Genomic DNA, 23147 nt, shown 5'->3' with positions numbered 1-23147 from the left:
AGTTAGCCATTCCTTGCTGTAACTGCATAGCAAAAGAATTTTGTCTAGTTTCCTAAAGGTACTTATACAAACAGCTAAAATGCAGTCCCAGACACACAGCTTCCTGATGATCTAGTCTATTCCAAGATTAATATTTAGAGTATCTGGATTAGAGGAGTGAATAAAGAATATATTTAGTGCATAAAAATGTTTTGTTTTAAAACAAAACAAAATGCTTTTCTTTTTTGTTTAAAAAATAAAGTTATATGCACATCTATGTCACTAAATTCTGCATATCACTCAGTTCTACGTGTTTGATTAGAAAAACAGCACTCCCAACTCTGATTCTCCTCTTCCCAAGACACTTTGCTTTTAACTCTCTTATTATTTTGGTGTTTTCTCGGTATCTAAATATCATGCTGGTAATGCATCTTGAGTTTTAATTCTTTGTATTAGCTATTGACTGTCTTTTATGCTAACGGGGATTTATTTAGGTCTCTTTCCTCTCTCTGCTTCCATGGTACATATGCACATTTTCAGTATACAGCCCGTTTTCCATTCTACTGATGTAATTTGCATTCTGGTTAATTCAGTATTCAGTGTTTACATTTTAAAAAAAAATTTTTTTAACGTTTTATTTATTTTTGAGACAGGGAGAGACAGAGAATGAACAGGGGAGGGTCACAGAGAGGGAGACACAGAATCTGAAACAGGCTCCAGGCTCTGAGCTGTCAGCACAGAGCCCGACGCGGGGCTCGAACTCACGGACCGCTAGATCATGACCTGAGCTGAAGTCGGCCACTTAACCGACTGAGCCGCCCAGGTGCCCCAGTGCTTACATTTTTATGACTACAAGTAAGAGCTGAGACATGTTACTTTTATTTTCCTCAGCATCTTTTTTTTCCCCTTAGAGTTAATAGCTGTATTTTTGTTGTTGTTACTAGTTTTCTTTGTATTTATCAATATAATTTACCTCTAGGTTTGCTGCCATTTATCCACATATCCTTTTAAGGTGTTTATTCCTGTCAATTTTGCATTTATGAAGAAAATTCTGGAGTTTTTTTTCTCGCTCTTACATGAACCAGTTGCTGTGCACTGCTAGTTTTCATCCTAGGATCTCTCCCTTCACCTGTTTCTTGTATTCCAGGTCTTCCTTGTCTTGGTTTTGTGTCTTCATTTTGTTGGAAGAAATCATTTGGTAGCTCCCTAAGAAAAGATACAGGGGAGGTAAATTTATTGAAAATGTCTTTTTATCTCTCATACTTGATTGATAGTTTGGCTGGCTATAGAATTCTAGGCTGAAAATAATTCCCCTTCAAAATTGTGAAGACATTGGTCTATTGCCTTTTATATTACATTGTGGTTCAGGAGTCTAATGTTGTTCTGATTGCTGATCCTTTATCTATAATCTATTTCTTTATCTCCTTTTCTTCTTGTCTCTCTCATTTCTTTTTGGAAATGTATAGAGTTTTTCGTCATGTATTCTGAAATTTCATGATAATGTACTTTGATGTGGATCTATTTTTATTCATCATTTTCTCTAGTCCTTTGAATCCAAGAAGTCATACTCATCAATTTTGGGAGATTCTTTTGAATTCGGTTTTACCATTTTCCCCATCCTTTTTCTCTGTTGTCTTTTTTTCTGAAAAGCCTGTTATTTAGATGTAGGACCTTCTGGATTGGCTCTATAATTTTCCTTTCTATTCTTTTTGCTATACTTTGGGAAGACTTTCTCACTTTTATCCTTAGAACCTTATATTGAGGTTTTCATTTTTGTGATCACGTTCCTAATTTCTAAGTATTCCTTTTTTTTTTTTTCTTTTTCTTGTCACATAGATAGATGTTCTTAATTTATTTCTCCAAGAATAGGGGTGGTAATTTTGTTCTTTGATGTTTTCTTATAATGAATTTTTCTTTATTTTTTATTTCTGCTCTAATGTTTCTAATTTCCAATATTCTCTGTTAAATCTTCAAGTGTATTATATTCTTCCTCCTGCTAATCTCTTCTGAATTACTTTTCTTTTAGTTCTTTTCATCCCAGACTTAATGATATCCATTCTTCAGATGGGGGTTAATCCTTGAATTACTCTTCATGTTAAAGGGTAAGGTCTAAAAAGCTTGTGGATGGGGCTTACCAACTGTGAGGTTGGTGATTGCAGGGTGATCTTGCTGAACTTTTTGTGGGTAGTTCCCATGTTGTATCTTTAGTTCCTCTTGGGCTGGTCAGGTTTTCTAGAGAAGACTTCTCATTTCCTGCATGGATGATAAAGGCCTGGGTGCCAGCATTGTCCAAGCTGAGTAGGGGAAAGACTTCAAGCATTCAGAAGGCATACATTGACTCAATCACCCTTGTTTTAGAGCAGTACTTTTACCTTCAGTTGTGCCTGGTATTTGATGGCCCAGAGACACTTCTTTTACCTTCTCCAAAGAATAACACTCTAGTTGTCTGTTAGAGTTAACAAAAGGTATGGAACTAAGAGGAGTATTTAGGGATGTAATTGTTTTTTAAGCAGCTTTCATCTAATTCTCCTTATTTCAGCCACCACCTTCTCCCTACCCCCATCACTATCTTTTCCAGAGGTACCTGGTGCTGTTAATTCCTGAGCCTTTTGAAGATTCTACAGAGTAAGTTCCATTGGTTCTTGGCTTTCCTTACTGCCAGCTTAAGATTTGGCTTTCCCAGATCTGTTAAGTCAGTTACCACTTACGCATCTGCTTTTCAGCTTCCAAAATTAATTTTGTTGTTGCTGACTCCTCTCTTGTTCTTCCTGTTCTTGTGTTTTATGCTTATAAAATGATGCCTTTATTGTACCTTTAATGATGTTTCTAAGAGTGGGTGAAAGAGACATGTGTTCAAGGCACCCTTTTAGCCCAGGTGTGCTGACATTATTTCTTACTACCAAGCTTTTAAAGAGTACTGGGGATAAATAATTTGAAGATATATCTGGAATGTAGGTAGAGAGTTTTGTTAATTAAAGGCAAGTCCACCATCATTATATGACCATCATCATTATTACCATCACCACCATAACCATCACCACTACCACCATTAATTTCGTCAGTTAATTCTCATAATCTAATGAGAAGTACTATAAAGAAGGTAAGGGAAATTTTATAGGTAAGGGAAATTAAGGCTTAGAGGGTGTGAGGAATGTGCATAGGGTAACACAACCTATGTGGGCGGGATGTTGGACCCTCAAAGCCTAAGTACTCTTATTAATCCCTGGGCCTGGGCATCACTGCCTTCTTTTCATAGTCAACAATAGCTAAGCTAGAGTTAAGGTTGATATCCATGTAAGAAAGTTTAAAAGCCTAAGCAGGGCACAGGGCTAAGTAGAAAGTCAATCCATCTTTACATTTCTTGTTCTGGGGAGGTACCACCCATAAAGAAACTGTAGGTCCTCTAGGTCTGTCCTATGTCCAGGTTGTAGATCTAGAATCAACTGGGGACCTCAGGAGCAGGAGGCTGGGGTACAAGTTGCAGGAATGGTCAGGCCCTATAGTCTTGATGGCAGCTCTATGGGGTGATTCCCACCAGCCTGGCTGCCTGTATTTCACCATTTTAGAGATTCATGTTGCAAATATATGTCAGTGAACCTGTTAGGTGCTGATAGTCTGTCGTGGTGTCTGACTGACTTAGCAGGGAGCTGCTGATGACTTACAGCTGGGTGAATGAGATGTGATGAATCACCCTGTTACTTTCCCTTTGGTTAAAGCTGAAGGAATTGAAGAATCTGCAGCAGCAATACTTACAGATTAACCAAGAAATCACTGAGTTACGTCCACTGAAGGCTCAACTTCAGGAGTATCAAGATAAAACAAAAAATTTTCAGATTATGCAAGAAGAGCTAAGGCAGGAAAATCTCTCCTGGCAACATGAGCTGCATCAGCTCAGGTATGATAATCCCTGCTTTTTGACTGTTTTAGTTTTCTTTTTCTTTTTTTTTTTTTTTAGCTTTTTATTATAAAATATAGTTTTATAAAAAGTTACAAAAATAATACAGAGAGCTCCTGTATACCTTTCACCCAGTTTCCTCTAATGGTAATATCTTACATTACTATAGTATACCCAAATTAGGAAATGACATGGGTGTGAGTCATAGACCTTTTTCAGATTTCATCAATTTTATGTTCACTTACATATGTATGTGTGTGGTATGTGTGCATAGTTCTGTGCAACTTTATCATATGTGTAAATAAATGTAATCATCACTGAAAATAGTCACTTCCTCACCCTCCCATGCCAATATCCTACTCTGGCAACCACTAATCTGTTCTCCACCTCTATCATTTTGCCATTTTGAGAATTTTTTTAAAGTTTTTATTTAAATTCCAGTTAGTTAACATACATCATTTTAAGTGGAATCCTACAGTATGTAACCTTTTGAAATCAGCTTTATTCACATATCATAAATGCCTTTGAGGTCCATCAACATTGTTCGTGTATCAATAGTTCATTCTTTTTATTGATGAATAGTATTCCATGGTATGAATATACTGCTTTAACCATTCACACGTGAGTGTTGCTTCTCATTTTTATGTGTTATTAATAAAGCTGCTATAACCATTTGTGTATAGGTTTTTATGTGGAAAATAAGTTTTCATTTCTCTGAGATGTTTGTCCAGGAGTGCAAATGCTAGGTTGTATGGTAAGTGTCTGTTTAGTTTTTTAAGAAATTATAAAACTATATTCCAGAATGACTGCACTATTTTATATTCCTAGCAGCAATATATGAATGATCTAGTTTCAATATTGAATGCTGTATTCTTGTCAGCATTTGCTATTGTGACTGTATCTTAGTTTTTTAGTAGATACACCATGCTATCCCAGTGTGGTTTTAATTTGCATAATGGCTAATGTTGAAAATTTTTTTGTTGCTTATTTGACATGCATATGTCCTTTTTAATGAAATGTTTGTTCATGTGTTCTGTCCATTTTTTATTTGGGTTGTTAATTTTTTTTACTGTTGAGTTTTGAGCGTTCTTTATATGTTTTAGGTACAAGTTCCTTATCAGATACGTGGCTTGCAAATATTTTCTCCTAGTCTGCAGCTTATCTTCTCATTCTTCTCAATGTCTTTTTAATTTTGATGAAATCCAATTTAATGATTATTTTTCTCTATTTGCAAATTCAGTAATTTCAGTTGTTCTAACTTCATATTCACTGATTCTGGATTTTTTTTCTTCATCACTTCTATTCTGCTGTTGAGCCCATTGAGTTATTAGCTTTTGTTTTGGATATTATATTTTTCAGTTCTAAGATTTCAGTCTTCTTTGTGTCTTCTATTTCTTTGCTGAGGTTTTCTCTTTTTTTAAGTGAAGTATAATTGACATACAATGTTACATTAGTTTCAGCTGTACAACATAGTGATTCAACAATTATATACATTATGCAGTGCTCACTGTGATAAGTGTAGTTTTATAACTGGTAGTTTCTGCCTGTTAATCCTCTCACCTATTTTGCCATCCCTCCTCCACCCCCTCCCCTCTGGCAATCACTGGTTTGTTCTCTGTATTTATGAGTCCATTTCTTTGTTGTTTTTCAGATTCCACATATAGGTGAAATCATATGGTGTTTGTCTCATTTTCTGTCTGACTTACTTCATTTAGCATAATACCCTCTAGGTCCATCCATGTTGTTGTGAATGACAAAATTTTCTTCTCTTTTTAGTTCAGTAATATTCCTGTGTGTGTGTGTGTGTGTGTGTGTGTGTGTGTGTGTGTGTGTATCAGATCTTCTTTACCCATTCATCTGGCAATGGACACTTGAGTTGCTTCTATATCTTTGCAGTTGTAAATAATGCTGCAGTAAACATAAGGATGCATATATCTTTTTGAATTAGTGTTTTTGTTTTCTTTTGGAAAATACCCAGAAGTGGTGTTACTGGGTTGTATGGTATTCTCTTTTTAATTTTTTGAGGAACCTTTGTACTGTTTCATATAGTGGCTGTACCAGTTTATATTCCCAGTAAGAGTACATGAAGTTTCCTTTTTCTCCACATCCTCACCAATACTTAACTATTTCTTGTCTTTATGATAATAGCCATTCTGACTGCTGTGAGGTGATACCTTATTGTGGTTTTGATTTGCCTTTCTCTGAAGATTATGATGCTGAGCATCTTTTCATGTGTCTGTTGCCCATCTGAATATTTTCTTTGGAGAAATGTGAAGCGTTCTGTATTTTCATTTGTTTCCAGTGTGTTAGTAATTGCTTGTCTAAGCATTTTTGTGGTGGCTGCTTTAAAATCCTTATATAATTCTATACATTTAATTCAATATCTGTGTCATTTCAGTGTTGTAATCTGTTAATTTTCTTTTCTCAGACAAGTCATAACTTCCCTGGTTCTTAGTATGATGAGTGATTTTCAGTTGTATCTTGAACATTTTGGAGATGATATGACTCTCAATCTTACTTAAATTCTCTGCTTTAGTAGGCTTCCACTGCTAGATGGAGGGTGCAGCCCAGTGGGCTGTCCACTCAGCCTTCATTGTTACCCCAGGAGAAGAGGTACCTTGATACTGCCAGGAAGAGACAGCTGCCCAGGTTCCCCATTTGTACTTCATTGACACTGCACTTGGTGGGGAGTAGTGCATCAGTATTGTTAGGTGAGAATACAAGTCCAAGGTCCATACATGGACTCCATTGATACCATTGGGAGTGGCAGGTTTTGGAGAAAGGCATTTCATTATCACTGGACAGTGGGGGAAAATATAGGTTCCTCACTCAGTCCCTACTGACATTGCAGGAATGTGGTTGAATAGGTAGACATCTACTCCTCTTGTTACCCCTGGTCCAGAAGTCCAAAGTCCAAACTTTCTGTTGACCTCTTCTGATACTACCTGCATAGGGACAGGGAACCTGTCTCTGATACTACCTCTGCTTTGTTACCTTATTATGGGTAGAGGTAGATGTCTAGACCCCCATGTTGTCTACATTGACACTATAGTGGGGTGTAGGTGGGGGCAGTCAGAGTCACCTCTTTTCCACTGGGTAGTGGTGATAGTCCAGGGGTACTTTGGCCTTTTCTGACACCACCCAGCAAGGAGGGTGAATTACACCTAGTTATATCTAGGCAAAGATATAAGTCTGCTCTTTCCACTAGGATTTTGTTGATTTGGGGTGGAGGGAAGGTGCTGTGGTTTTTCCATGATGTTCACCTAGAATAGAGTGATTACTGTCTTTAATATTTGCCTCACTAGGCTTTTGGCAAGCGATCTTTTGGCAAGTGGGAGCAAACTTTGCTTGGTACTCACTGGTGTTTCTAGATTGTTGGATCCTTCTTCACCCAGTTTGGGATATATAAAATTCAAAAAGAAAAACCAGCAAATTCAATGCTGTGTCATTTCTCATGTCCTGGGGTCCCTAGTTGGTCCAATTTCTTCTCTCCATGTTTCTGGGTCTTCCTGTGTTTGTTTTTATACATAATTCCCAGGGTTTTTATCTATACTTAGTGGGGGAAATAAGGAGATATGCATCCACTCCCTCTTGTCTGTATCCAGAAATCCAAGCCCTTTTCTTTTAAAGATGAATAATAGTGTTATATGGTACTATTAGAGCAGAAAAAAAATATAATAAGAACTGTACTTCTGGCTGGTTTTTAAATTCAGTGTTTCTAACAAATTTGATCCAAAAAGAAAGGTAAAGAAGAAATGCTTAGCAGTATGTAAAAACAAATCCTGTTGTTGCAACCTCACTGTTGGAACTTTATTGCTGTTTCAAATCCAAAACTTTCAAAGTTTGCTACTAAAAGAAGAATCTCTGTGTTGGAAAGTACTGCTAATCATGCAGCACCCGTTTTGTCTCACCTGCTGCTATCGGCAAGTGAATACAGAGAATACAGGTGGAGTCTAGATTCCTATCCAACTTACAGAGGGGTTACCATCATGGCAGTTAGCAATATAATAAAAGTATTGTTGGAATGGCCCTAAGGCAGCTCTTAATGTGCAGACACAAGAGATTTGTTCCTTCACCGCTCCTAGATAACATACATTTTGCTAACGTGGCATTTCAAAATAAACCTTAAGCCAGCTTTACAGAGCTTTGTAGAACTTGGTAATTTAAATTTCGCACAGTAAAATTACATCTAAAAGGTTTTCATATTTAACATCTTATTGACTTTCTTGTAAGTGAACATATATATAACCTATTTCATGGAGTTGATAGCCTCTCCAAATAATAAAAGTACACATTTTTAACCAAATGATGATTGCAAAGGTAAAAAAATTGAATTTTTGCCTCTGGGAACACAAATTTCTTCTGTTTATTCTTTCTGGAGTTGAATCTCAAGAGAAAAAATGAATTGCTCCGTTTCAGCTTTATCTCCCCCCACTCATTCCCTGCCCAGGGAATAGCTACCCTGAGTTTATTCTGTTAGAGTCTTTTAGAATCAGTGCATTATCAAGAGATCAGGATCTCGGTGTATCTTTTTCCAAATGCATAGGAAAACTGACCTTTGAATTTAGGGATCTCCAAAGATGATTGGAACCATATGGGAGACATCAAGTTGATGCTCCCATATTATCTCCAGGTCACCTGGAACTGCAAATATATTAAGTGTCCAGTTACCAGTATAAACTTAAGAGCTGCAAAGCTCTAAAGGCTTATTTTCTGTAGACACCTCTTCCCTTTTAAATTTCCTGAAAGGGCATTCTAAAAGGATACTTTCCTTATAGAGTTGAATCTTAGAGAAGAGAAAAAAATGATTTCTGGTCTGTTGATTTTTTTCCCCCCTCATTCTGTCCCCATGTACCTTTCTCTTAGCCTTTCTCTCTTGACCTTCCACAGTGGAGCAATTTTGAAGAAAAGTAAAATTATATCTCAAGTGAATGTGAGTAAATTGGGGGGAGGAAAGGAAGATATTTTACTTCACATTTAGAAGGAAGAAGAAAATGAAGACACAGGTTTGATTTCCTGACTTTAGGACCAGGTTTTTTAAGCTGAATATCTTCAGGGCTCTCTGTCTTTTGCTCTTGATATACTTGGGGGAAATTAGCTTTTCAAATATGAAAAGGCTGGAACATCTTGTTTAAACCTCTGTTAGCCTCAGGGTTGGCTTATTAGGAGAGCCTGGGTTTATACCATAACCTTTCTCTTCCCCTTGTAGCTACTGGTTTGCTCATTCTGCTCTAGTTCCTGTGCTCTCTTACATAAGGGGTAAGTGAGGCATAACCCTGTAATGGCTGAGTTACGTGAATAATCGGCTTTGTTTCTCAGGCCCTATTCTCCTTTGAGCGTCTCTTTCCATGCCATCACCACCTTCCAGAATAATGGCAGCTTGAAGCTTTTTATGGAAGATTATGGTCTTTCTTCTGCATTATGCTCTTAAATTGTTGTCTCTCATTTTTTCACAAATATCAAAGAAAGTGTTGAAAGTTCCTGTGTCTTTTACATATAGTGACCTTGTAATAAAATTTCATTTTAGTTTCTAAGTTTTGGCTCTGCCTTTTTGAAAAAATTTTGACTGTATTCCAACTCACTTCTTAGCAAAGCAGTATTATTTCATAACAGGTATTTGCCATTTAGAAAAGAAGGGACCATTGTACCTTTTTTCTAAAGTGAAAGACAAAAAAAAGTCAGATTCAATTCAAACAAAGTCTTGTATTATTGGGACAAATAGAGACATGGGCATTATTTAAAGTGAAGAGACACTGAAGAAATTTGATTACAATTCTAATGAGTTCTTCTAGACAGTACAGAGAGAAGTAGAACTAAAGAATATGACAGAGACGCAGTTTTTGCTAGTACTACAAAAAATTAGCTGGGATCAGAAAGAAGCCTTCCTCTTGGCTAAGTTTAGGGAATAAAAATATCAGCAGCTCATATTTGTTGGGTGATTATGATGTGGCAGGCTCTGTGTCTGGTGCATGGCATACAGTGTCTCATTCAATCCTCAGAATAATCTTCAGGAATAGATATGTATTCCCATTTCACCAGTGAAACTCAGAGAGATTAAGAAACTTTACTCAGGGTCTGATGCCTAGTTTATGATAGAGCCAGCATTTGAACCCAGTTCCTGCAAGACTCTACAGTTGTATTTTTGTCGCTATGACATTAGACTGCATCTGGCACTACCTTTCCGAAGAATTACAGTAGTTTCCCATTGCTTATAAAGTAAGCTTTATTTAGCATGCACTCAGTGCCCCACATGATCCAACCTCACTTCTCCATCCTCATTCCTACCCTATCCACTTTACATGCTACTCCACTTCCAAATTCAGTGTGTGTGTGTGTGTGTGTGTGTGTGTGTGTGTGTGTGTGTGTGTTCATTTTTGTGCCTTTTGTTCAGTATGTTCCTGGAACCTGGAATGTTTTTCTATAAAATCATCCTTGGTCTTGCCAGTTGAAATTCTTTTATTAGTTCAGCTTCATCATCTTGCTGTACAGTTCAATTTATAATATAAATTTCAATTTGGTTACATATTTACTACATCTCTACAGCCCATGCTACTGTTTTGAATATGTAATTATTCATTCTTGTCTCACAAGTGTTTTTTGCCTATGATCATTTCATGTGTTTTGTAGGGTGGAGAAGAGCTCCTGGGAAACCCAGGAGAAGAGAATGAAGGAACAGTACCTTATGGCTATCTCAGATAAAGATCAGCAGCTCAGTCATCTGCAGAATCTTATAAGGGAATTGAGATCTCCTTCCTCCCCTACTGAGGCCCTCAAAGTACAGTACCAAAGACAGGTGAGTAATTTCAGTGCTGATTGCTACTTAGAGATAACCACCACCCAGGAAGAATCAGCTTCCTGCAAGCCAAGTGCCCATCTACCACTCTTGGACAAGCTGTCTTGTGACCTCCTATGAAGTGGACAGAATTTACTGAGGGAAGGAATTAAGCATGAACAGCATTGGGAGGGAATTTCATCAGTGTTTGTATCCTGGCAGGCATCCCCAGAGACATTGGCATCCCTAGATGGATCACAAAATCTAGTTTATGAGACAGAACTTCTTAGGACTCAGCTCAATGACAGCTTAAAGGAAATTCACCAAAAGGAATTGAGAATTCAGCAACTAAACAGTAAGGTAAGTGTTTCCTACTAGACTAAAATTCAATTTCTTAGTTCCATGACCAGAAGCAAAGTCGTAAGTAGGAACTGATTAAGCCTGGGTTTTAGCTATAGCATATCTTAGGGCACAGAAGATTTACCTTTCTTGGAGCCTGGGTTGCTCCTCCCAAAGCACAGATACGGGACCATATCCACTTCCTCATCTTTGGAGTGTCCTTGGGAATGATTGGTGAAATCTATTTAATAAGAATAAAAAAAAAAATCCAACTCTTTTAGGAAGGCTTGCTCCCCAGCATTCTCTCCCCATCTGTATCCCTTGTTAGTAATATTGAGGTAACTCCCCACAAATCCTCCAACACCTTCCTCTCTGTTTCCCATCAATGTGCATCAGGAAAATGTCTCCAGGAGGAAGCTTTTCAGATGTGATTAGATAGCAGGGATAGAGGTGAGAGGGCTGCTCTTTGTTCCACTCCATTTGTAGGCTTCTTCACTGGTGTCTAACATTCTGGAACTAAAGAAGCCAGATTTTCCCCAAACCCCAGCCATGCCATTCTAGACACTCTAAGGAAGCATGCTGGAGTAGATAGGATGTATTTCTGTAGGGAAGAGCCACTTTGCCATCTGGTCCCTAGAGCCAATCTCGCCAAGGCAAGATTTTTTTTTTTAATGTTTTTTTAACGTTTATTCAGTTTTGAAAGAGAATGAGACAGAGCATGAACAGGGGAGGGGCAGAGAGAGAGAGGGAGACACAGAATCTGAAGCAGGCTCCAGGCTCCAAGCTGTCAGCACAGAGCCTGACGTGGGGCTAGAACCCATGAACTGTGAGATCATGACCTGAGCTGAAGTCGGATGCCCAATCGACTGAGCCACACAGGTGCCCCGCGCCAAGGCAAGATTATTCTTGGAAGAAAATTATTCTTGGAAGCCTTTTTACATCTGTGTCTTCTCTCCTCATTCATTCTCTGGCTTCTCTTCCTCCTTGACCTGCCTCTCCTTCCCCACCTTCTTATGAATCATTATATTCCTGTTGCTTTCTGACTTCAAATATTCTCTGGTGACAACTCCCTAGTTCTGACTTCTTCAGAGGAACCCAGCTAGGTAGTTTATGTTAGAACTAGAAGGGATTTAAGAGGTCATTTAGACTGTAGAGTACAAAGATTGGCTTTGAGGAAAGCTGTGAATGTCCAAAAAGTATATACAAAATGGTGTGTGTGTGTGTGTGTGTGTGTGTGTGTGTGTGTGTGTGTGTGTAAGTTTCTCATCATGAGAACTCATCAGTTCACCAAGGGATCTATGATCCAAAAATGGTAAAGATTGGTAAGCTGTATTATAGATGAGGAAACTAAGGCCCAGAGGTATTAAGTAATTTACCTTAAGTGTTAGGAGGAGGTCATTCTGAGATAAAGATGATAATAGTATGTGGAAAAGCATAGTACCTAGCTTATGTAGAAGGTAGTTATTAAATGTTAAATTCAACTAATTGACATTGAAGTATCAGGCGCTGATAATGCTATTAACTTTGGCAAACAAATTTGCATTTTAAAAAATAGGTTTGTTGATCCAAATGAATGAGTAAAACTATAGGGCTTTTATTGGGGTAATTGTCTAGGAGTGGTTATTTTTTCTTATAAAGTAAGTTTATTAAATTTATTTGTTTTGCAGGGGGCAGTGGTGGAGGGGCAGAGAGAGAGGGAGCGAGGGAGAGACAGAAACCCAAGCAGGCTCCACAGTGTCAGTGCAGAGCTCGATGCAGGACTCAAACTCACGAACCATGACCTGAGCTGAAGTCAAAAGTCAGATGTTCAACCGACTGAGCCACCCAGGCGCCCCTGTCTGGGAGTTTTCAAGGGGGCTCCAGAGCAGCTCCTATCCAGTTCCCCTTTTTTCCATAAACTAGATTCCATCTCAACCTTGTTACATTTGCTGTCCTGAAAATCACTCTAAATCACTTTGAGCATTTGTCTTTCTAGGACAGTATTTTAAACAGCGATTCAGGGCTATTAGTAAATGATGAGGTCATTTTAGTGGGTAGCAACTAAAAAATTTTTTAATATAAACTTTTTTTTTAATGTTTATTTTTGAGAGAGACAGAGAGAGAGAGAGAGTGCACACGGGGGAGGGGCAGAGAGAGGGACAGAGGATCCGAAGCAGGCTCCATGCTGACAACAGCTAGCCCAGTGCAGGGCTTGAACTCCCTAACCAAAAGATCATGACCTGAGCTGAGGTCTGATGCTCAACCAACTGAGCCACCTAGGCGCCCCTAATGTCAATGTTTTATTGAGTAAAAATACAAAAAAGCATACAAACCATAAATTCAACATGGCATATTTTCACAAGGTGAAGACACCTGTATAGCCAGCACCCAGATCAACAATCAGAACATACCAGAACCCTAGAAGTCCCTCGTGTCCTTTTCTGTTCACAACCACCCCCTTCTTAGAACTACAGGTGCATGGAATCATATCTTCTCTTTTATGTTGCTTCATTTATTTTGTGAGATTCATCCTGTTGTATATAGTGTGATTTTTCCTTCTCATGCTGTACAGTATTGATTGTAGGCTTATACCATAGTTTCTCTGTTCTGCTGTTGAAAGGACTTTTGGGTTTTTCCAGTTTAGGGCCATTAGAAGCAGTGCAAATAGTGTTTTGTAAAAAAAACACAGTAAAAAAGATTGGAAATATGTATGTATTATGTAATATATATAATAAAGGATATATCTTGTTTTGGGAAACTTTAGCTTCAATTATATATATTTATGTACTGGTTCTGGGTCATAATCACTGTTATGCTTTCTTTAACAACTTTATTGAGATATACTTTATTTACCACTTAAAGAATGAGAAGCAGGGGCGCCTGGGTGGCGCAGTCGGTTAAGCGTCCGACTTCAGCCAGGTCACGATCTCGCGGTCCGGGAGTTCGAGCCCCGCGTCAGGCTCTGGGCTGATGGCTCAGAGCCTGGAGCCTGTTTCCAATTCTGTGTCTCCCTCTCTCTCTGCCCCTCCCCCATTCATGCTCTGTCTCTCTCTGTTCCAAAAATAAAGAAACGTTGAAAAAAAATTAAAAAAAAAAAAAAAAAAAGAATGAGAAGCACTACTTTGAGTCACTATCATTCTGGGTGAGAAGAGTACTTCCTTTAGAAATCAACTGTAAAGTATCTCTGTCCCTAGTGTCATTCATCCATCCATTCATTCATTCATCAAGCAAATAACTATTATTTGCCTTCTATGGGCCTAGCTGTATGTTAGGATACACAGTAGTCCCTCATGGAGCATATTATCTGATGAGTTTAGAGCCTCACTCTAGATGGGTCCCAGCTACCGAGGAGAATTGCTTCTTGGGCCCTAGGATGGAGCACAGTAGATGGGCTGTCAGTGTAGAATGGCTCCTCTCCAAGCCACTGCCCTAATTCTTTCCATGGATGCTCAGACTTTATATATATAATTCTGCCAGCATGGTTGGATGTTTGTACATAATGCAAACTTAAAAACACGAGAGGAATGATTATTGGTATAATGTAGTCTAGATCATTCCCTCCTGTATCTGTTTTTATAAATATAGATATGATGAAGTACAATAGCTTATGAGCTAGAACAGAGGTCAGCAAATTCTTCTGTCAAGGCCCAGATGGTAAATACTTTAGGTCTGTAGGCTATGCCGTCTCTGTTACCACTATTCCGCTCTGCAGTTGTGTCACAAAAGCAGCCGCAGGTGGCACATAAATAGAGTGGTCATGTTCCAATAAAACCTTATTTACAAAAAAAGGCAGTAGACCCTGGATCAAAGTTTGTCAATACCTGAGCTATAGGGATCTGTGTCTAATCCTAGAAAGAATAATGCAAACATTAGGAAAAGTGCTTTATATAAGGATGGCTGGCTAATAAGCAATTAGACCTTTTCAGTGAAGAGGGGTTTTGCTTCCAGTGAGTTTTACAAATCGATGTTTTCTCCTTCAGATTTGTGAAGGAAAAATAAAGTGTTGTATTTTTCAATATTGAGAGGTGTTTGTTTGTTTGTTTGTTTTTGTACAGTTTGAACTGTTCACTGTTGCCAGGAAAATTAATTTTTGTTTGTTAGGAGACTATAATACTCTGTCTCAGAACCCAGTAGTTATCCTTGTACCCAGTAGTCATGTCTACCCCTGTCTTCAAATTAGTATTGCTTCTCAAACGTTTATATCCTTTTCTTTGCTCACTTGTCATACTCCCCCCAAAAAACCATAACCTGGTTCACTTCCCTTGCTGAACCCGCAGATGGGATGCCATCATGCAGTAGGGAGACCTTGGACTTGGAATCAAGAACCATACTTGAGTCCTGGTCTGTCATCTATTAGCTACATGTTGTTGGGCATGTCACTGATCGTCTCTTGTTTGTCATTTATGAACGGGGACAGAAATCATTCCTCTACCTCTCTCAAATCAGATGATACTTTAAAAAGTACTTTGTCGGGGCACCTGGGTGACTCAGTCAGTTGAGTGTCCGACTTCGGCTCAGGTCATGATCTCATGGTTCCTGGGTTTAGGCCCTACATTGGGCTCTGTGCTGACAGCTCGGAGCCTGGAGCCTACTTCGGATTCTGTGTCTGCCTCTCTCTCTGCCCCTGCCCCCTTTGTGCTCTGTCTCAAAAAATAAATAGACATTAAAAAAATTAAATTTAAATTAAATAGATGAAAAATAAAATAGAAAATAAAAAAAATAAAAATTACTTTGTAAACTTGCTTTTCAGAGGTAAGGTTATTTGTTGTGATTTTTATTTTGGCTATGCAAATATTTTTGTTATACCATGTGGATTTCTTATTCTCGTTTTCTGTGAGTATCAAATGTCCTTCCCATCCAGCCAGAGTATCTCTAGAAAAATTTATCTTCTCTTTGAACATTGAGTCCACTTTTTCACACAAGTACTAAGAATAATTACAAAAGGAATACTCAGGGAAAGATTGAACATGCGTCCAGGTACACTGGTTTCCCTTCACATAATGCATACAGTCCTACAGCAGGGACTTTGGAGAAGTATCTCTGATTGTTAATATTTCTAGGTGTTAATCATAACTAAAACTTGAAACCTGACAAGCCTGCAAGTGAGGAATTAGAATTGTAGTTCCAGGGGATTGAATTCAAGTCATCGTAGGAGCTACAATGGGTAAATTTTTCATTCAATAGAAAAAATAATTTTCTGGGTTTTGACCTGGTAAAAAGTGGCGTGGGCTGCTCTGTCAGGTGGTGAGCACCCCTGACACTGGACATGTTCAAGGAAAGACTGAATAACTACCTCTTAGGTAGTAAAGGAAGGTCCTGCTTTGAGTGACTGAAATATTTCCACCTGTGAGAGTCTGTGCTCCCAGTATAGTTTCTTACATGTACATAGAAATTTAGGATTTCTTCTGTGTCTCCCACCTACCACCCATGATAATTTCTTTTTCTACCTTCTTGACAACTTGTAACTCTCTGCAGCATTGAGGAATGTGCCCAGTACTGTGGTTGTGTGAATTTTTAGGTGACAGCTCTATCTCTTATCGACTTTTAAGGATTATAGTCATTTGTGAGTTATTTCATCTTGGACCCAACCTGCTATCTTTCTCCTTTACATACCTGGAATAGTTTGTACTATCAGATTGCTTGTGGGTTTCTGCTTTCTGGCTTCCCAGTTAATGTACTAGGCACCACAAATAGTTTCCTACCACTTCTCCAGAATTATTTTCCTTTTTCAGTTGAAAAATTCTGAGTTTTCTCAGTTTGAAGGAACACACAATGCTCTTGTTACTATTATTGAAATAAAGGTCTTGGATTAAAAAAAAATTAGATCCTTGAAACTCCAAGAGTCTTCCTAAGCACTGCTTCTTGTGAAACAGTCCTTCCCCTCTCCACTGTTGCAGTTCTCTCAACTACTCGAAGAGAAAAATACCCTTTCAATACAGCTCGGCGATACCAGTCAGAGTCTTCGTGAGAACCAGCAGCACTACACTGACCTTTTTAATCACTGCGCAGTCTTAGAGAAGCAGGTCCAGGAGCTGCAAGCGGTGAGCTGGAAGGCGGCGAGAGGCTGGGAAAAGTGTTACAAAATTGAGTGCAAATGGGGAAGCATAAAGAGCAGCATGGGAGAGGCTGGTGCCTCAGGCTGAAGATTAATTAGGTGTGATGGAAGAGAGGAGAGCATTCGCTGAGACGGGAATAAGGCCTAGAAAAATTAAAGAGTGAAGGGCTTAGAAGGACAAAGATCAGTGAGATGGTGGGAGAGAAATCAAAAAGTGAGTGGGAAACTGATGACTGAGGCTTTAACTCTGTCACTAACACTGTGGATTTGGCTTCAAGAAATAAGAAAGCTGTAGGAAGATTTGGCCCTGAGAAACAAAATAGGTGGGGCTGGTGACACAGCCTAGCCGTGTGTACTGTTGAAGCTGGGAGGTAGTGAGAATTAGCATGGAGATGAATAGGACAGGGAAGGAGGAGAAGGTTTGGGAGTAGTCGAACAATGGCAGGATCAGAGTAGCTTTTGGAAAATCCATGAGCCTCCACCAGAAAAAAAGCAGATTTCAGCGGTAAGCCTTTAAAGTTTTAATAAGAGAGATTAAAAAATGATTATCTGGGAGAAAATCTAATCAAGAGTTTCAGGTAGGAGATTAATCTCTTAGAGCAGAAGATTGTCACTTCTGACTCTGTACTTGAAGAGAACGACAAGAGGAGTGTTCTTCTCCAGGGTGTCTCATTCTCTCTGGTGTTCAGTGAGTTCTCATTTTGCCCAAGCGGTTTCTTAAGTGCTTTCATCTCTGAATTACTAAACTTATTCTTCTTCTAGGGGCCACTGAATATAGATGTTGCTCCAGGAGCTCCCCAGGAAAAGAATGGAGCTCACAGGAAGAGTGATCCTGAGGAACTGAGGGAGCCACAGCTCAGGTAGGGGAGCAGCCCTCAACCCTGGTGCACACACTAGTGTACAGAAATGGACAGTCATCTAGATGGAACTGGAGCCCAGAGTATGGGCTTAATATGACTTCTTATCAGCCTCACCGGATTGGTGTGAGGATTAAATTGTACCAACTATAATAACAAATTTGTAAAGTTGAAAGTTTGTCAGGCAATGGGAGCACACCTGCGCGTGCGCGCGCGCGCACACACACACACACACACACACACACCGCTAATCCTGTGGTATTCAAATGAAAGATATGCAGTCAATCTCTAAAATCTCTAAGGCATTCTCTGCAACTTATTTCAACAGCTACACTTTTAAAATGTTCTTTTTTAAAAAAAAATCTTTTCCCCTTCCTATTTTTTGTTTGTATAAACGTCTATACATTTTCCTGCTTTATAATCTTACGAAGGCTTTGAATCCCTTGTGTCAGCAACTATGTTCTGCACCTACTGATGCTGTTTGATGTCCTTTTATTTTGAAGCTTTTCTGAAGCCCAGCAGCAGCTGTGCAACACTAAACGAGAGATGAGCGAATTGCGGAAGCTGCTGGAAGAAGAACGAGACCAAAGAGTGGCTGCTGAGACTGCCCTTTCTGTGGCTGAGGAGCAGATCCGGCGGTAAAGGACTGAGAGAGATAACCTCTGTTCACTTCTCATCCTTTCTGATTACACTGGGTACACTTCAGTGGCCAGACTTGGGAATAATTAGGATCTAATCCCATCTTGAGATGGGTGCTGCAGTGAAGTTTGGGGTCAAGATAAGCTACATTAGTCTAAGCTCAGCCCTTCCACAGTGTCCTCTTCGGCCCTGATGCAGAATGCAGATGTAGGCAGCTGATCAAGTGCAGCCTGCCTAGGCCCCACACTCTGCCATGTTAGAGCTTCTTTCACATGTACTGTGTAGTGTATGTGGAACTAAGCGCACTTGTTATTTCTTTTTAAAGAAATTTATTTTGAGAAAGAGTGAGTGAGTGGGAGAGGAGCAGAGAGAGGGAGAGAGAGAATCCCAAGCAGGCTCTGTACTGCCAGCATGGAGCCCAATGCAGGGCCCCGAACCCACAAACCATGAGATCATGACCTGAGTTGAAATCAAGAGTTGGACGCTTAACAAACTGAGCCACCCACGCACCCCCAGTGGACTTGTTATTTAAAAGCAGCCAATGCTGTTTGGTTCACCAATATTTACAAACATTTCATTTTTCCTCGGCCTAGCCTACAGAAGCTGACAGACTGACCTGCATAGTGCCAGACTTTGCTGTTCCAGGTCAGGGCTGTCCCTGAAAAGCTTATCATCTGGAGGAACAGACACAGAAGGTGTACTGTGCAGTCAGCCTGACTCTCAGAGGAAAACGGGCATGATGGAGCTAGACTGTACTCACTCAGTTTCTCCTTCCAGACTCACAAATCAGATTAAAATATTCTTTCTTTCCAGGAGAAAATTCGGTGACCTGCAATGAGAGGCCAGGAGTGTTAGACTAACGGACATCCCTTCATATGGAGGAGTGGAGAGTTCCATCCTTCCCACCATGATTAAAAAGTGCATACCTATAGGCAAATGTTTGTTCAAATGTGCTATGTTACCGCAGCCCCTTTGATGCAGTTCATGTTTTTTGAGAAACCATTGAATGGAAAAAGACAGCTTCTTCATTACATAGAGCAGTGCCAGTAGTAAATCAGCAAAAAAATGCAGAAGCAGTAGAGGCTGGCAGTTCAGTTTAATTCTAAGAACCTCACAAAAATCTTTCTTGGATGCTTTTGCCTAATTAGCCTTTGGTAAATGAAAAAACAATTTAATGAGTTTCTCTGGTGTATTGGAAAAAAAATAAACAAAAAACAGACATGAGGTTTAGAGACAAACCTGGGTTTTGAATTCTGGCTTGACCTGTTACTGGCTGTGCCACCATGGACAAGACAACATTACTTCGAAGATAGTAACACCAACCTCTAACCTGAGGATTAAATATATGTACAGCACCCAGTCCAGCATCTGATACATAGTAGGCAGTTAATTCCTGGTAGTTATCCTCACCGTTTACTGCTGCTGAAAAAAACCGATCTGCCTGCACACACACTGCTTGTGTAGGGACAGGAACTATAGTAGCAGCCTCTGCTGCAAGTTTGTCGTGCTACATCACACAGCAGGATGGCTGGGAAGACTTCACCTCATCAGCTGCTTGTGCTATAAACCAAGCCATGTCTCTTTTTTTCCCTCAACACAGGTTGGAGCACAGTGAATGGGACTCTGCACGGTCTCCTATCATTGGCTCCTGTGGCACTCAGGAGCAGGCACTGTTAATAGATCTTACAAGCAGCAGCTGTCGAAGGGTAAGAAGGGGAGAAACTAAGGAGAGGGTACTAAGCTATCAGACAGGGCTGGCTGCATTGAGGGCAAGGAGTCAAGGAAAAGGAAGGTGGAAGTCCAGGCACTGAGTACCTGATGGATCTAAGACTAGAAGGGTATGGAAGGTGAGAGGAACCTAGTGGAGTTGGCCAAGTGACCCTGAAGGAGCTTTCTCTCAGGATACCTCTTTCCTGCAATGTTGGGAGAAGGGAAAGGGACATATCCCTGTAGGGCAAACCTCTCTGACTTCCCAATTTTTCTTTCAGACCCGGAGTGGTGCTGGATGGAAGCGGGTCCTGCGTTCACTCTGTCATTCCCGGACCCGAGTGCCACTGCTAGCAGCCATCTACTTTCTGATGGTTCACGTCCTACTCATTCTGTGTTTCACAGGCCATCTATAAACTGAGTTCTCACCTTTGTGACTACTCCCCTCAGAACTTGGAATTCCCTCATCTCTAACATCCAAACCATCAACTTTGCTAGTGGAACAGTCTTCCCACTTACAGGTCTTCTCTCCAACTCTCCACAGAAAGTGCCTGCACAAACAGAGGTGGATGTCAGCCCAGGGCAGAGCTGCAGGGACCAGTGGGTCTGCTTTCTTCTCCTGCCCGGGGTCGGAACACTTCTGCATAATCTGAGGAGGCCCCACAGTCAGTTGTTGAACCCCGTATTTGTTCAGGTTTTGCAGGGCCCTGATTTTTTGTGGTCCTGTGAAGGATGATGAGGAATGTCTTTCAGCTTAGAAGATGGTTGTAATAAACCTAATAATCTGAAGTCTAGTATCATTTTGATTGATACTTTCTTTGCCTCAGTTACCTTATATTTTCTCCTGCTTCAGAGGGAAGGTGGACCTGCCATTAACAAAGTTTTGGGGAACAGTATCTCATAGAATAGCTGGTTAGGTCTCTTGCAAAATAGGGTGGGAACTGAAGAACTCCCCAGGGTTTCAGTTGACCAATCACAGGGTAGGACACTGACTCCTTCCCTGGTTGTTCAGACATAACTGGAGTTAGATTTGAGGTCCTGGACTATAGGGATAGAATCCTATGTGTGTGCCCTTGATCACATATATACTGAGGTATTAAATGGCCCGTGCCTTTCCTTTCATTGAAAGGAAGAAGTGGCTATAGACAGTGGAGATCAGATTCTTGTCATTCCGATGTTGTCTGGATATGCCTTGAGTGTAGACCCTAAAGCAGTATACTAGGAGCTAATCCTAGGTGAGGCATTGACTCCCTCCAGGGAGATCTGACTGGTCTGATGACCACTCCTAGCCTCTGGTTGTACGAAGCTACTCTGCTGTTGGTGATACTTAGCCCAGTTTCTCAGCCCATAATCATCTGCCCTCTGTGGTAACAGAGCTGAGGAAAGTGGAGGGCGAATATAGAGAAGACAAGATATCTAAGTCTAAGCCTGAGAATGGCAGCCAGGATTGAATTGCATTTGTGCCTGTTCCTTGCCTCCCCTTCCCCCACCCTTACCTGCTGGTTAGTTTCTCATTATGCACATGATATGTTCCCTGCCTGCTCTCACCACCCAAAGAAGAGAGAAAACTGGTGGACTGATTGATCTGCTGTGATCCTTTGTTCTTTGGTGACCAAATCTTGGTCATGGCAACCCAGGAACTTTCCTGAACAATTGTAAAATAATAAAATTATTTTCAGAATCAAAACTGGTGGTGGTGTGTACATGTGTATGAATGTATGTAGACACAGGTACTTATGTACATGTGCTTGCATGCTGGGCAAGGAAGGGTAGATAGGAGACAGAGGGTTGGGCAGCCAGGAGTGGATTCAGGGGTAGTAAGCTCTACCTGTTTAGGCTTCCTTCTCCTTGGCCAGCATCAGTAATAGCTGCATGTGTCATTCTGGCCTTAGCCTCTAGACTCCAGGGTGATGAAGTGGAGTGAGGAAATTCATTCTAGTGTTGAACCAAACAAACTGGGCCTTAGGGCCTGAGATTCATGCAGCTCATGCCTGGGCCTGAGAGAATACTTATCTGGGGTATAGTGAAAACATTAGGCCCTTAAGGATCCCTATGAATGGGAGTTGGGGGAAGAGAAATCTAAGAGGGTATAGCAGAATAAGCATTGCTATGTTACAGGTTTTTAAGTTTATTTATTTTGAAAGAGAGTAGGGGAGGAGTAGAGAAGGAGAGAGAATCCCAAGCAGGCTGTATGCTGTCAGCATGAAGCCCTATGTGGGGCCCAAACTCCTAAACCATGAGATCATGATCTGAACTGAAGTCAGACGCTTAATCAACAGAGCCACCCAGGCACCCCTACTATGTTATTTTTATATTAAGTTGCTGCTTAGGAAAAGCTAACTTTATTAAAGTACAATGAGTGAATCAAACCAAGATTTTATGGCTTGAAAGTCCATGCTATTTGTGTGCTCCGTCTCACTGTCTTTCATTAGAAATGAACTTGGGGGCAACCTGGGTGGCTCAGTCAGTTAAGTGACCGGTTCTTGATTTCGGCTCGGGTCATAATCCTATGGTTCATGCGATAGAGCTAGAGTGCAGAGCCTACTTGGGATTCTCTCCCTCCCTCTGCCCCTCCTCTGCTCATGCTCACTTTCCCTCTCTCTCCCAAAATAAATAAACTTAAAAAAGAAGAAGAAATGAACTTGAGACTTTGCTAAAGAGTGATAGGGTTAGAACTGTACCTGGATAGTGTGCCACAGTATTTGGTCTGATCATTCCCATTTTTGACACTGAATTAGGATCCCAAATGATCTAAAAGATCTTTTCCCCTTCTACGAATGATCTTTTCCTTGAAATGATTTTGGTGCTGCCATAATAAATAGGCAGAAGTAGGAGAGAGAAATACACTACCACCACCACCCACCAAACTGACATAGAATTCTTAAGAGTGATAAGGTCTTATTATTTCTAATGCAGAAATCACCT

General features: G+C 40.1%; 1 protein-coding gene and 1 long non-coding RNA gene across 7 annotated transcripts in view; one reads left to right on the top strand and one right to left on the bottom strand.

The window, feature by feature from the left end:
* The window catches only part of GOLGB1 (golgin B1), a 91651-nt gene extending 69742 nt beyond the window's left edge, over positions 1 to 21909 (top strand). For 4 of the 6 annotated variants that reach the window (XM_023260207.2, XM_023260206.2, XM_023260205.2 and 1 more), the window contains 8 exons: positions 3696 to 3874; positions 10502 to 10667; positions 10869 to 11006; positions 16862 to 17005; positions 17782 to 17879; positions 18380 to 18514; positions 20116 to 20221; positions 20504 to 21909. In XM_023260207.2, the coding sequence (XP_023115975.2) occupies positions 3696 to 3874; positions 10502 to 10667; positions 10869 to 11006; positions 16862 to 17005; positions 17782 to 17879; positions 18380 to 18514; positions 20116 to 20221; positions 20504 to 20638 (1101 nt within the window). In that variant the 3' untranslated portion in view covers positions 20639 to 21909. Of the gene's footprint in view, positions 1 to 2557; positions 2605 to 3695; positions 3875 to 10501; positions 10668 to 10868; positions 11007 to 16861; positions 17006 to 17781; positions 17880 to 18379; positions 18515 to 20115; positions 20222 to 20503 lie in introns of those variants that run through there. The other 2 variants (XM_023260208.2, XM_023260209.2) reach the window with 2 other exon arrangements.
* LOC111562247 lies at positions 982 to 20504 on the bottom strand. The gene is made up of 3 exons (XR_002745271.2): positions 19276 to 20504; positions 11131 to 11226; positions 982 to 1185 (listed from the first exon to the last, which is right to left on the bottom strand). It is a non-coding gene; the product is annotated as an uncharacterized LOC111562247 (long non-coding RNA).
* Positions 21910 to 23147: the final 1238 nt, after the last annotated feature.

Source organism: Felis catus, chromosome C2 (genome assembly GCF_018350175.1).
Source record: "Felis catus isolate Fca126 chromosome C2, F.catus_Fca126_mat1.0, whole genome shotgun sequence".
Classification (NCBI taxonomy): Eukaryota; Metazoa; Chordata; class Mammalia; order Carnivora; family Felidae; genus Felis; species Felis catus.
The sequence above is the reverse complement of the archived record's forward strand: the minus strand, read 5'-3'. Positions and strand labels throughout refer to the sequence as shown.